At 40.5% G+C, this 14,517-nt stretch overlaps 1 protein-coding gene across 5 annotated transcripts in view; it reads left to right on the forward strand.

Annotated features, from left to right (window-relative positions):
* Positions 1 to 2,273: 2,273 nt before the first annotated feature.
* Positions 2,274 to 14,517, forward strand: part of FAM184A (family with sequence similarity 184 member A) — a 123,114-nt gene continuing 110,870 nt past the window's right edge. For all 5 annotated transcript variants that reach the window (XR_006966149.1, XM_047101910.1, XM_047101907.1 and 2 more), the window contains exon 1: positions 2,274 to 2,528. Coding sequence is in view for 4 of the 5 variants with exons in the window: in XM_047101910.1 (XP_046957866.1) it covers positions 2,361 to 2,528 (168 nt within the window). In the remaining variant the exon portion in view is untranslated. The remainder of the gene's footprint in view (positions 2,529 to 14,517) is intronic.

Here is a 14,517-nt window from a genome sequence, read left to right on the forward strand (position 1 = left end):
AAGTGAGATTCTGGGTAATAGGATTATGGGTGTATTATATTATTCTTTATGTTTATATTATTTATAATTGCATAGAATCCTATACAAGATGACCTGTGTTATCCCATTGTGGTAGAGCAAAAATATTAAATTCATGGAATGACACTGGATGTCTTGTGAGCATAGTATTTAGGATAAGGCTCCTCTTGGGCTATGCCATACAGTGACGCCAGGATCTCATGTGATAGGGTTCAGCGTAAACCTGGGCCGCCACCTCTAACTGCCCAGTTAGAGTGCGAAGAGACTGATAAATACTGTCTCTTTTCAGAGGAGGAATTTGAGGAGCAAACAGGTTCAGCTGAGGCTATACATTGATCTCCTTATTATACACTTTCCACTATATTATAGAGACAAAACTAAAAACACCTTCTTTGCCCTAGCAAGACTTAATTATAAAAATTTAAGGAAATGGGGAGTCTTTTGAGCATACATTTTTGCTTAGCATGTAAAGGATATAGGAGTTCAAAAATGAGTGTTCATCTTCTATGCCTAGAATTTGATGAAATAACACTAGCTCCTAATTCTCTTTAATTTCATTGAATCATTAGATTTTAAGAGCAAAGCAAAATTTACATGATATTTGTTTCTGGCCATCTGCTCCATTCAGACCTTGGAACTAGACCACTTATTTTGGGGGACTTGGCGGGGGGGGGGGGGGGCGGGCTGAGTACCTAGCACCTGGGAAAAGATGTAGACAATTTCAGTCTTCTTTTCTGGCATTCCAACAGTTCTGGAACTATTTCATGATGCTATTCAATCTTCACCTTGTTGGTTTAGATTTGTTACAGTCAGATACTTTGTGATAATCTTGTCCCCAGTCGGATTTGTTAATAATCTCAAGTTTATACAATGGTTAGTTGCATCCTAAAGAGAAATTACATATTATAATGCGGGGGGATTCAGTTCTGCAAAACTGCCCGGAGAACAGGCAGTTCTACATTCTAAAATAGGCACAATTCTACATTTTTAAAGTTTCTGTTAAGATCGCCCTAAAACGAGTTATTTACTTCAACACAGGATACACTTAAAAATTAAAAAAAAATCACTTGATCTACAGGAGTAGAGATGTTAGGAGAAAATCAGTAGGAAATAACACATTTAGAGAGGTGAAAATGCACAAGAAATGACACATTTTGGCACAGCCCCAAAACCTTAAGGAGCTGGCATCTTGTTCCAACTTGTTTTTCCCCGTTGTCTGGAAGTAAAGTAGATTCCATATATAATTGCCTCGGGCTCCATTAAGACTGGGAAAAAGTAAGGGTGCAGTGCTGTGCTATTGACAGATGAGGTATGATCTCTCTACACACACATACTTGACGTTGAATGAAGTACAAATGCCTGGCACTTAGTAGGTCGGCCAACTACACTGTAACCATCATATTTGCATGAATTTGAAAGGTTTAAGGGAGGGATTATTCCATTCCCAGCTATTTCATTACCCACGTTCTGCGGTGCTGAGGCCAGCTTTGGGAGGGAACTGGATGTGAGCTTGACGCCCTTCTTGGGGAAAAGCTAGTTAGCCCAAGCGCACGCGATGTTACACGTGGAAAACCGTCAGTAAATCGGCACGCGTTCTGCAAATCGAAAGGACCACAGCTTCATCTACTCTCGCAGAAATTTTTACGTAGAGCCCCACGCACGGCACACAGGGCTCGCCGCCCAGTTGGGGGCTCGGGGATCCCCACCGCAAGGTGAAGCACCTGGCGGCGCGGTCCCGGCGGGCCCTCCCGAGGCGCCTTTTACCCGCCTCGAGGCTGCGGGACTGGCGGTGGCGGCGGCCCGGGGCGGGGCTTGGCTGCGGAGAAATGACGTAGTCGTCCCCGCGCGCTCCGCGGGCCGCGCGCCCTGGTAACGGCGGCTCCGCGGCTCCCGCGTCCTCCTCCATGTCCCGCCTTCCCCCGCACCAGCCCGCCCCGTCTCCTCCTCCCTCCGCAGCCCCGGCGGCGGCCGTCTTGCCAGGTCCCTGGTTCCGGGTGGGAGCCGGACTTGCGGGGCCACGCTGCGCACGACGCCCCCGCCAGGAGCCAGCTGGAAAGCTGGCAAGAGCGGGCCGGGCCCGGAACCGCCGCCGCTGGACCCCGGGCGTCTGCCCCGCGCCGGTGTCGTCCGCGGCCTCGAGCCGGCTGGGCTGCCCCGTCCCTGGACGGGAGTGACGGGGAGGGGGGTGTCGTGGGCCGGAGGGCGCCTGCGGCCGCGGCTGTCAAACGCCGGGGGTCGGGTCCGGAAGCAGCCGCCCGGGTTCTTGCCTCCCAGACGCTGTTGCTCCTCGGCCCGCCCCCGGAGCGCGAGGACGGGTGCCCGGGCCGGGGTCTATCGGGAAGATGGCGACCCCGGGCATGAGCTGGCAGCAGCACTATTACGGCGGCCCGGCGGCCGGGGCGGCCAAATTCGCGCCCTCTCCGGCCGCCGCGCAGCAGGCGGGGCACAGCATGGACTACAGCCAGGACCTGCACCTGAAAATGAGCAAGAAAATCGCCCAGCTCACCAAGGTAAGAGCGCGGCGGCGGGGTCAGCACGGCGGGGACCCCATGTGGGCCGCGACGGGCTCAGCTGCCAGGCTGGGAGGCTGCGAGCCCCGCGCCCGGGGCGAGTTGAAGGGGGCTTGTGTGGGGAAGCAACAGCCAGAGACTAAGCTCCAAGAACCGTTCAAACTTCGGTGGAACGCCGGAGACGTTCATTTAAACTAGGTAACTCACCAGCACGGCTGGGTTTATGGGACTCGCACCCCGCTGCCCTTTAGGGGATAAGCCAGCACAGAACAAATTAGGATCTACTTCCTTTATTGCACAATAATAAATCACTTTAGTTTTGCTCTCATGTATCTGCCCAGACTTCACGAGCCTTTATACTAACTGTATTAAGTACAGTACCGTATTTACCCAACAAGACCCGGAATCTTCCCAATTAATCAGTATCTTCTGTTGGATATGTACTTAGGGGAGAATAAACCTGAACAATGTAGGAGGGTAAAACATACCTTGCGTGCCATTTTGGGGATTTAATGAGTCATTCCTTACCCTGACAAAATGTCAAACACGGCTTGTTAGATGAATCATGTGTCTGTGCTTAGTTAAATGTTTCAGTCTATCAAAAGATAATTTTCAAAGCGCATAAGTCTGCAAATTTGGCCAACTGTAGTTTAGGATGGTGAGCTTTTTTCTAGTTAATGTTGATAATGAGAAGTTGATATCTGTGAAGCAAGAGCAATTTCAGACCAATTCTATTGCTCTGTTTAGGTATCATGAGCAATCTTTCAATACCTGTTAATGAGAACAAGTGATTCGTGGTTTCAGAAAGTAGAGGTGATCTCAATGTGTTTAAGCTGAGTTGGCTAACCACTTGTTAGTAGTGTGGGTATGATGAAGAGAGGTGGGCATCATGGGCGTTTACTAATAGTAAGTACTGATAGTAAGTCTGACTCTTTCAACTCCAAAATTCTCATTTTATAATTCCAGTACTAGTTGGCACTATTGAGAAGGTAGAGTAAGACAAAGCTGGAAGAAAGGAAACAGGAGTGAAATGGGAATGAAAAGAGGGTAAAATGATTTTGGTGAAGAAATATGATTGAGGGTAGAAAGAAAACTAACATGATAGGACTGAAGAAGGAGGTCTCCTACAGAAGAGCATTCAAGGAAAAAGGAGCAAGAACATGATGGTAAAAGTCAGCCACGCAAAGCAGGGCAACACTGGGGGAAATTTTGTGTTTTGGTTTTCACTTTAGGTCCACTCTGTCTCAGAGCTTACTATGTGCCCAGTTTTTACTGCCTAATCTTGTGACAGATGATTCCCATATTCAGAGGAAGGAAGGCCCAGGAAGAAACAATAGTATACCATCAGGGCATTTATACGTTTGGGAGCTCAAAGCCCGGTTTCCTGAAATCATGTTTGGTCTTCAGAATACTGATGTTCAGAATGAAGCACATGGTTATATATTTATTCTGGCTTTTCTTATGGTATGTCCACAACACCCATTGTTCTTATTTGAGATTGTAACCCTCTAGGTTCCTGCCGTATGTAATAGAAACAAGTTGGTAGTGGAACTGTGTGCAGTTGAGTAAAAAGTTTCTCATCTCTCCAGTAAACTACTTTTATTTTTACTACTTATGCTTTTTCGATTTTCTGTTCTTTTATCAGAAAAAAATATTAGCACAACTGTTAAAGTTGAGAGTATTGATAGAAGCTGCTATCACCTTCTCTGATTACTCACCTTTACTGTAATGAGGCAGGAAGCTGCCCCCATACCAGTGCTCCTCAAGGCTCCAGTACTATTCCTAATCTTTACTGTTACTTGGACTCTCTGATTTAGTGTTTATAGTTACAGTCTCTAAACACCCACACCACCTTCTCTGCTAGTGCCTCGGACATTTAATCTCTTACACTAGAGTTTCTCAGTCTTGGCATTGTTGACGTTTTGGATTGGCTAATTCCTTGTTGGGAGCAGGCAGGGCTGTCCTGTGCATTATAGGATGTTTAACAGCATTCCTCCTGTTACCTAGTAGATTCCAGTAGCACTCCCCACCTGCACACACCATCATGACAATGACCATGTCTTTAGACATTGCCAGATGTCCCCGGGAGGTGGGGGGACTCCTCTCATGTTGAGAAGCACTGACTTATACTGGAATATCTATCCCACCCTGTCTCTTGCATTTATTACTAAGATAAGATGTGACAATGAAATAATAAGATAATAGGACTCTACTGGAGCCAACATCCTTTAGTTCTTGAAACCTACAATAAGACATGCATCCCTTATGTACCATTTTGGAAACTGTCCAATTTTACAGTCACAAACACTTCTTGTAAATACTGTACAATCAGAACAATATCATGATTAATATATCAACTGTTAGAAACTTTACTGGTATCTGCTACATAGAATTTTCACTTAGGAAGGGTTTATTCACATTAGTAGAAGTAGGTTGGAAGCTTAGCGTATATTTCAGAATTAAACATTATAATCATTAAAATAGGATATTCTATCTTTTGGAGAGAGTCAGTAGTACTCAGCTCTTCAGCATTATAATTAGCGTGGCTTGGGAATCTGACTTTCTTGAATTAAAACTCCTGCTCTTACTGATTACTAGTAATATGACCTTGGGCAAGTCATTAAATTCTGGACCTCAGTTTCCTAATCTTTAAGAGAGGGATGATGATACTATAACTCTCTAAGATAGTAGGCTCTTAATTCAGGCTGTCACTGAAAAGAGAGAATCTGTGCCAACAGAATATTAATAAAATAGTGGATAATATATTTTTAAACTCTTCCTCTCTTTTTAAAATAAACTAGTTTGCATTTAATAGTATTATTATATTGTATTTATTTAGAGAGTTTTCTGCTAAGTTCATAAAAAATATATACATTAATTCTATTTGAATTGCCGAGTTTAAATTTTTCACATGTATTCTGCATTGTTGTAGAACAGTATTGAAAATACATGCATTTTTCAAATACTTGACTAGTTATGAAAGGATAAGGATGAAAGTAATCTGTATTATAATTAAAAAAAGGTTTTTTTACATTTATTTTTTGAGAGACATAGAGAGACAGAGCGCAAGTTGGGGAGGGGCAGAGAGAGGAGACACAGAATCTGAAGCAGGCTCCAGGCTCTGAGCTGTCAGCGCAGAGCATGATGCGGGGCTCGAACTCACGAACCGTGAGCTCATGACCTGAGCTGAAGTTGGACGCCTAACTGACTGAGCCACCCAGGCGCCCCTCTGTATTATAATTTTGTACATAGTAAGACTCAATATGTTTTTAACTAAAAAGCCAGCTCAGCTGCAGACATATTTGTTCAGATTCTATTTCCCTAGAACCTAACATAGCAGCCATCTCCTAGAAAGAAGAACAGTAGTTTTTAAAGCACCTTTTATATAAGGGGCACTATCCTAAATGTTCGAGATATAGCACGGAGCAAGACACAGTCTCTGCCTTTTAAAGTGAATCTGTTATATTCAGGCCACTCCAGCAAATTTTAAGAATCACTTTTAGATTCTTGAGTCATGTTATGGCAGGTTTCTGGGATTGTTAGTGGCTGAACCATCTTAGGATAGGCAGAGAAGCTGGGTGGGTTGAGTTATGTTTAATAGGATCATATTTGTGTGCTTCTCTACTCTCTGCTGTGTTGCCTCTTTATTGTATTAGGGTGAAAAGCAATATATGTAATGTAATTATAAACAGCTTTTTTTGTGTGTTACTCATTGTCCCTTTCAGTTTGTGAGGCTGGCTCATCTGCCTGTAGATAAACTTGACTTTTCTGGTGGCTGTTAGATAATACAAGTTGTCTTTCAGTAACTAATTGCAGAAGTCTCAATTTGATTATTAAAATGTTCAGTGCCAACAAATAAAGACCCGAAACCAAACCTAAATTAAGGACAACGCTTCTCCCCCATGCCCATTCCCAGCTCTGCCCACTACGAGCGGGAAGCCAATAATCAGGAAGGGGGGCATCATGACTTTTTTTCTTCTGCCTGGGCTTTTCTACTCTTGCTTTGTCTTGCTGTTCCTGATTTAACACCCCCTCTACCCTCCCATCCCTGTTGGAAAAGGAAGAAGGGAAGAGAGGAAAGACTAGTAGCAAACTTCACTTGAATGGTGCATGGTGATCTAGCTTCAGTGCTGTTAATAGATTTGGCACACATTTAAAGCTCATTCTTTCCTCCTGTGTCTTCTACCTCCTGCCTCCATGGCTCAGGATTCCTCACTTCAGATTGCTTGACAGTGAGAATGCATCTGTATTCTGGCTGGTTGCTTACTCCTTCCTCAGCCTCTTGGATGTTGCAGGGTCTTCATGTTTATTTTGCTGAGGTCTGTTCAAGCTTCAGGTAACCCTCTTGGATACACCTAGGTGACGCCAGCTTACTCTGTCTCCCATAGGACCCACCTTGGTCCATGGGGAACATTCATTCTTTGTCCAGACAAAGAATGTTAGTCATATTTGAGTGGTTTAAATTGATTTCTTGTATTTTATTAATAGGCACAAAAACTTGATATACTGTTTATCAGTTGTCCAAACTTTTATAAAGGGACGCCTTTAGAGTTAAAAAAAATTTAGAGCTGGAAGAAACCACAGATTCTGACCAGCCTAACCCTCTCATTTGATAGGTGTGGGAGTTGAGGGCCGGAGTCATTTGAAGATTGTACAGCTTGCCCCTGGCAGAACCTGAACACGAACCCAGAGAGAAGGGCAGCTGTGCTAGCAGGTCTCTTTTCCCTATGTCTTCCTTCTTTCTAACTAATACTACTCACTCATTTTCTAAGAAGCTGGAGACTTGTTGTTTTGGTGGTGGTTTTGTCATGTTGGAACCATGTTTTGTCTACCATCTCAATCACAGATTTCTGGGGACAGTGAACCCATGTGATGTGCTGTCTCTCCGTATTTACAGGTTGTACAGTTTGCAACTGTGGCTTTGGCAAATTTGTAACAGAGGTATTTTTTGTATTCTCAGGTAAATGTCATAATATTTTTATGTTTTCTTTAACAGCTTTAGTCATTCCAGACTTAAAAAATGTTTTAATTACTTTGATTTGGAGACTGTCATACTTGGTGTCAAAGTTACTACTAGGGGGTTATTTTAAATTTTTTTCCTTACACTGCTTGCTTTCTTAATTGGATTGTTGCTTAGGTCTCATTCCTGAAGGCAGGAAGTTGGAAGTTTACCAGTTTTTCTCCCTTCATCCCTCTCTCTGTGTTGTTTGTTTGTTTATGAAAATTATTTGCTGTCTTTTAATTGCCAACCTCTTAAAAAATGGTATGAAAGAGGAGGTTCAGCAAAATGTTAGTGAAACAGTCTGGTCATTTTAATTGAATTAGTAAATCCCTATACTTTAATTTTGAAAATTATTAGTATTTCTGAAAACGTTGTACCTCATAAATTTGAGATGAGAATGCAGAGTAAGTTGGGTCTGTAAAACCATTTAGCTTCTGAATGATAATAGGAGGTAATTGGTGGGTGGGGGACGTGGGGGGGTGGGAGGGGAGGAATGGAGGAATAAAAAAGAAAACCAACAACTTATTTTCTGTCCTTTCAGTTTATCTTGGGAGATCGAAAAAGTTTCTAATCTTTGAGCATTCAAATAAACTTGAATATTATGCCATGAGATCGGATTGATGTGAATAATGAAAATTTGTAATGCCATATTTGTTTTTTCACCACTGTAAGTTTCTATTTTGTAGACCACTTATGAGCGAGAAGGACATTAACTAAGCCAGTCAGAATTGGTATCCCCCTCAGTCTATTTTGAAGATAAACATCTGAGGAAAGGTGGGAGACAATTGCTAAATTAATTCAGGATTTTTTTTTTTTTTTTTTTTTTTGGTAAATAAAAGCGATGTTAAAAATGGTAGTTTGATGTGGGGAAATATTGTTATTAAAGTTATATTTTATATCCCAAGCGTGATCTGAGCCACAGAGGCTTTTTTAGATTGAGCTGGGAACTTAACAGTTCTTTGAAATATTGAAAATAGTCTCTGACCGCCAATCAATTAATATATAAAGGTGAATTTTGGAAACACCAGTCTTTGCAAGTTGGGGATTACCAATTATAGTCAGTATTTTGGTATACTTAACATTTGAGACCAAAGCAAGTATTTTAGAAAATAAACTTTTTATTCTTAGCTTTCTAAAGTTAAGCCACAACAGTGAATACTGTCATTTGTAGGTCTTAAACTTATTTCATTACTGATTACATCTTTCCCACTAAACCTTAATGAGAATGTACACAATTAGTGAAGTTGAATATGTAAATTTTTGTCCTATATCTTTTACCTTCATTTTGAGATATAAAGGGAGGTTGAAACTACCAAAGGACCTATAGTAGATGGAAAAACAAAAGACTTAGTGGTCAACCAGAATATTTGGGATTTGGACAGTTTAGATTCAGGTCCTAATATGCCACCTAATTTATTACAAAGGATAGTATTTTTTTTTAATGTTTATTTATTTTTGAGAGAGAGAGAACGTGCAAGTGGGGAGAGGCAGAGAGAGAGGTGGCAGGGACAGAGGATCCAAAGTGGGCTCTGCACTGACAGCAGCCCAATGTGGGGCTCAAATTCATGAACCATGAGATCATGACCTGAGCCGAAGTCAGACATCTGACCAACTGAGCCACCCAGGTGCCCCAAGGAGATGTATTTTTAATGACTTCTAAAAATTATGAATCTATATTTCTTTATTTATATGTACCATTTCTATTTTGAGATTTAAAAATGAAAATTTGGTATACAAAGTACATTGCTAATATTTAAGTTATCTCTAAAATTCACAATTTTAGTAAAATATTAAGATAACCCTCTATTCAAAATTATTGGAGGGGTTATTTTAGTTAACTAGAAGTTACCATAGGGATTAATAATTTTCCATCTTCCAAAATAATATATTTACATTTAAACCATACCTTCATAAGTTCCACAGAGTCCTTTATTACCTCTCCATCAGTGTTACAATTTCAGTATATGCATAGAAGATTAGGCTAAACCTATACTAATCCTGTGGCAAATACTGAAATTTTATTTATTTATTTTTTTTAATATTTATTCTTGAGAGAGAACAGGGGAGAGGGCCAGAGGGAGAGAGAGAATCTTAAGAAGACTCCGTGCTAAGCATGGAACCTGACACGGGGCTCCACCTCATGACCGTGACATCATGACATGAGCCAAAATCAAGAGTCGGATGCTTAACCGATTGAGCCACCCAGGTGCCCCTGAAATTTTATTTCTGAATAAATTCTGTTACTTCTTGTTTTATTTACCCTGTTTTCCTCATAAAACAAAGTGCAAAGTTTGTGCACAAATTCTAGACATTGACTTTCTGGTTGGGAAGATGTTGTTTATTCTGCTGAATGTGCGTCTGTGTGCTCACAGGTATTTGCATTTTTCATCCTGTTTTTTCTTAAGCACGGTGGTAACAGAATGTCATGTCTTTCAGAAAACATTTCATAACTGAAACACTAAATACCATCTCAATCTTATTCTTAGATGTTTTGCCTAGTGAAACACTTTAAAAACAAAGTGTATGTAATTTTGAGGGGAAATTGTGTATGTATGTACGTATGTTTGATATAATGGTCTACCCACAATAACAAAAGAAGATCTACTTAAATTTTTTTTTTAAGTTTATTTATTCATCTTAAGAGAGAGAGGGAGAGTGAGAATCCCATGCAGGCTGACATGGGGCTGAAACTCACAAACCGTGAGATCATGACCTGAGCTGAAATCGAGTCGGATACTTAACTGACTGAGCCATCCAGGTGCCCCTGAAGATCTACTTAAATACGACTAAAATAGAGCATATAGATCCATATGGTTGGTAAACTTTTGTTGAATGTTTCGTCCATGAAAGATGCTGTGCTAGGTACTATTGATTATTTGATACTATTCATTTATCATTCCACTTTTGGACTATATATATTTTTAATTTTGTTCCAATAGATCTGTGAGAAAATATGACCAGAATGAAGTAGGTGAACATTTTAATCAACTGATTAATCTGATAATTTTAAATGCTTAATTATGGGCAGCTTTTTGGTTTGTTTTGGGTAGAATTTATAGATCTCATTTTCTTAGATAAACTAAGCTAGTCCCTTCCAGTGTCCTCTTTAATAAGGTTTTTAATAATAATTTAAAGAGTAACATCAACACATTCTCTGGTTACAGATTTATAACATATTTGTCCAGGTGGTAGAGAACTTGCAAGGGAAATTTCAGTTTTCTGAAACCCAGGAGTTAATGGGACTGTATTAGGTTTAGGTCTCTCATGGGCAGGCCAGAGAGCCACAGTCCCATAGCCATATGACCCAGTGAAGCAGCGGTGCCCATCATTATAGGTCAGAGGTGTGGTTCAGTGGGTTTGACAGACCCCAGTTTGAATTTCAGGTTCACTATGTATTAGTGTTTTACTTTTAATAAGTTTTAACCTGTTAGAGCCTCAGTCTCCTCATCTGTAAAATAAGAATAACAAAACCTATCTCATAGAATTATTGTAGAGATTAAATGAAATAATTTGTGTAGGAGAGGAGGTCAGTAAATGCCAATTTCTACCCATTTTGCACACCCCTACCCCTTGGCTTAGCATTTGCTGATACAGTTTTAACGAGTATGTTTTTGTATATATTTTCTCTTTTGATGGAGATACATTCTACATTATTAGAGACCACAGCTATCAAAAGTAAAGGTTTAACAGCAAATAAAATACAGTTGGTTCTTATTATTTGAGATGGTTGTATTCTATGAAGTTATATTCGAGGGGAAATATAGGGTTATGTTCCTGACACCCTCTGGTCACATTTTCATCAACCAGTCAACACATAGCCTTGTTTTATGTGTGTTTCTGTTTAATGGCACCTTATTTAATATATCTTATTGGGGCGCCTGGGTGGCTCAGTTGGTTAAGTACCCAACTTCAGCTCAGGTCATGATCTTGTGGTTCATGGGTTTGAGCCCCACGTTGGGCTCTGTGCTGACAGGTCAGAGCCTGGAGCCTGCTTTGAGTTCTGTGTGTCCCTGTCTCTCTGACCCTCCCCCGCTCACACTCTGTCTGTCTGGCTCTCTTTCTCTCAAAAATAAATAAACATTAAAAACAATTTTTCAAATACACCTAATTGATTCATTAACAGTGAACTCATAGGCAACAGTGTATAACTCACGTGTGAATGAAGATTATCTAACAAACTGTGAGTGTTAAATTGTAAGGTTACATACAAATTTTAGCAAGTCGACAAACTTGGAAATATGGAATCCATGAATGATGAGCATCTACTGTATCTAAGAATGGATACAGAACTGCATCTGCTGTTTACTTAGCCCCTGCATCAGCTGTTGTTTTGGGCTTGTGTGACTATGACTCTTATTAACACCCTGAACACCCTCACATGAGTATGACTTTGACTTTTATTATCCCTCTAAGCACCCACAGATGAAAGGGGTAGAAAGGATAGTGGGGGCAGGAATACTCATCTTTTGTGTGAGTTGCCAGTCACCTAGTAGCCAGCCTATAATCATAAACATGGGACAAAATTGCACCTAGAGATTCTCCTTGTATATAAACTGTGATCTTCACAATCTGAACTTGAATCTACCACATTGCTCTAGGTCAGAAAAAGGAATCAAATATAAAAAATATTCTATGGCATGGAGTGAAACCTTTGAAAATATAATGTTGACTTAATTAAAATAAAGTCTTATTTTTTTTATATTCATTGTTTAAAATATGTTTGCAGTTACTTCCTTCTCAGCATAAACTGTCAGTGTGGGAGTTGTTTTTGTTAAAAGCCTTTGTATAGGTATCTAAAGATAACTACAAAATTTATATTCTCTGGGATTCAGCACATTTGGTTGGAAGTTTCTGAATTAACTATACAATGTGCAGAAAATTTAACTATCCAAATATAGAATATTTTGGCATATAATTAGACTTACTGTTTTTTTTTATCTTGACGTGTATCTTTCTTGAATGACCTAGAATATGTGTATTTTCAATGTTGTTAATAGTAGCGTATGTTCATATTTATCCATACCTTCTTGTCCCAATCCCCTGGTGATTGTCAGAAAATACTGGTGAGAAAGGAGCCCAGATAAGAACACTCTGTGGTTTTGAAGGAGTTAGCAAAGTTAACTGGCCTAGAAAAAGTAAGACTTTGAATTCAAGCCATGCCTGCCATTTTGATATTGTTCTCTTGACCCTGCATATCTTTAATTTCAATCCTGAGTCACCTTTCCTCTTTGTTTTCTCTGTTTCTGGATTGTGGAGCATTGCCAGAGAAATTTTGGAACTGGACTGTGGCAGAATAATGCTGCCCTTCACTTCCTTACCCCAGAGATGTCTACAGCCCAATCTCTGGTATCTTTGAATATGTTACTTTATATTTGCAGATGTGACTAAGTGAGGGATCTTGAGATGGAGAGATTATCCTTGATTATTTGGATCGGGCCAGTATAGTCATAAGAATCCTTCTGAATGAAAGAGGGATGTAGGTGAATTAGTGCCAGACTGATGGGACATGAGAAAGACTTGGCCAGCCATTGCTGACTTTGAAGATGGAAGGTGGCCATGAGCCAAAGAATACAGGTGGCCTCTAGGAGCTGGAAAAGGCAAGAAAACAAATTATCCCCAAGAGCCTCCAGATTTTAGCCCAGTGAAACTCTTTTGAGACCTCCAGAATTGTAAGATTAATAAATGTATGTTGCTTTATGCCCCTAGTTTTGTGACAAATTGTTATAGCAGCTAGAGGAAACTAAGGCTTGGACATTGATAGCTCTGTGCAACATCATATGATCCAATTTTACTTGATCACACCGTGTTGCTGACTTATATTATGTTGCTGTCTCTCTGAATTGCCCACCGTTGCTTCTTCTCCTCTTAATGTATACACATCATGTAGATAAGCTGCTTTCTATTTTACTAAAACGGTCAAGACTACCAAACTTCAGTTACTTGTCTATAAGGATACTGGGGTCATTCATTCCTTGAGAGAACTTTCTCCTGGTCCTGCCACTTTAACTGTCATGTATATGCTGTTTTTCTGTGTGTTAAGTAGCTCACTCTTGACAGGGACAGATGGGAATCAAGGAAACTAATTGGGAGGGTATTGGAATATAGTATTGATGAGAGATTATGAGGACCTGGATTGGGACTGTGGTAGTAGAGAGAGCAGAGAGATTTGGAAAATGTTCAGGGGCAGATTAAAGAAACAGGAAGCAAACTTGTCGGGACTTTGTGACAATCTGTTGTGGTGGAGGATTAAGAATAATAGGTCTCTCATCACATGGTAGGTACTCGTGAATGAATGTTAATGATTGAGTGACTAGATAGATATTAACGTCAACTGAGATAGGAATATGGGAAGGACATCTATTTATGTGTAACAAGTTACCCTCAAATTTAGCAGGTTAAAACAACAAACATTTATTATCTCACGGTTTCTGAGGTTCAGGAATGTAGGGGTCACTTAGCTGGGTGGTTCTCAGGTTACAGTCAAGCTGAAGAGTTGACTGAGGCTGGAGGCTTCATATTTTAGTTCACTCCTATGGCTGTTAGCAGGAGACTTTAGTCCTTCACTACGTGGGCCTCTCCACAGCAAGTGACCCACGGGGATTGGAGAAAGAGACCAAGGTGGAAGCTATAGTCTGCGTAACATAATCATAGAGTGATATATCACCACCTTTGCCATATATTATTTGATTACACCAACCATGGTATACTAGAGGTGGTAACCACACAAAGATTTGAATATTGGGAGACAAAGATCAGTGGGGGCCATTTTAGCGGCTGGTTACCCCAACAGAGAAGCAGAATTGATGGGAGAGAGATAATGAGTTCACAGTTTGAGATGGCCATGTATATCCAGATAGAAAGAGCAAACATTTGGATATTCATTTTAAGCCAAAAGGAGAGATCAATACTAGAAATAACATTTACAAGTCATTAGCATATAGGTGGTAGTTAAAATCATTAGTGATTGGGGCCTTAAGCAGAATAGAA

This window comes from Lynx rufus, unplaced genomic scaffold (assembly GCF_022079265.1).
Source record: "Lynx rufus isolate CCGP_SWC_20201006 ecotype Redwood Valley unplaced genomic scaffold, mLynRuf1.p SCAF_6, whole genome shotgun sequence".
NCBI classification, from domain to species: Eukaryota; Metazoa; Chordata; class Mammalia; order Carnivora; family Felidae; genus Lynx; species Lynx rufus.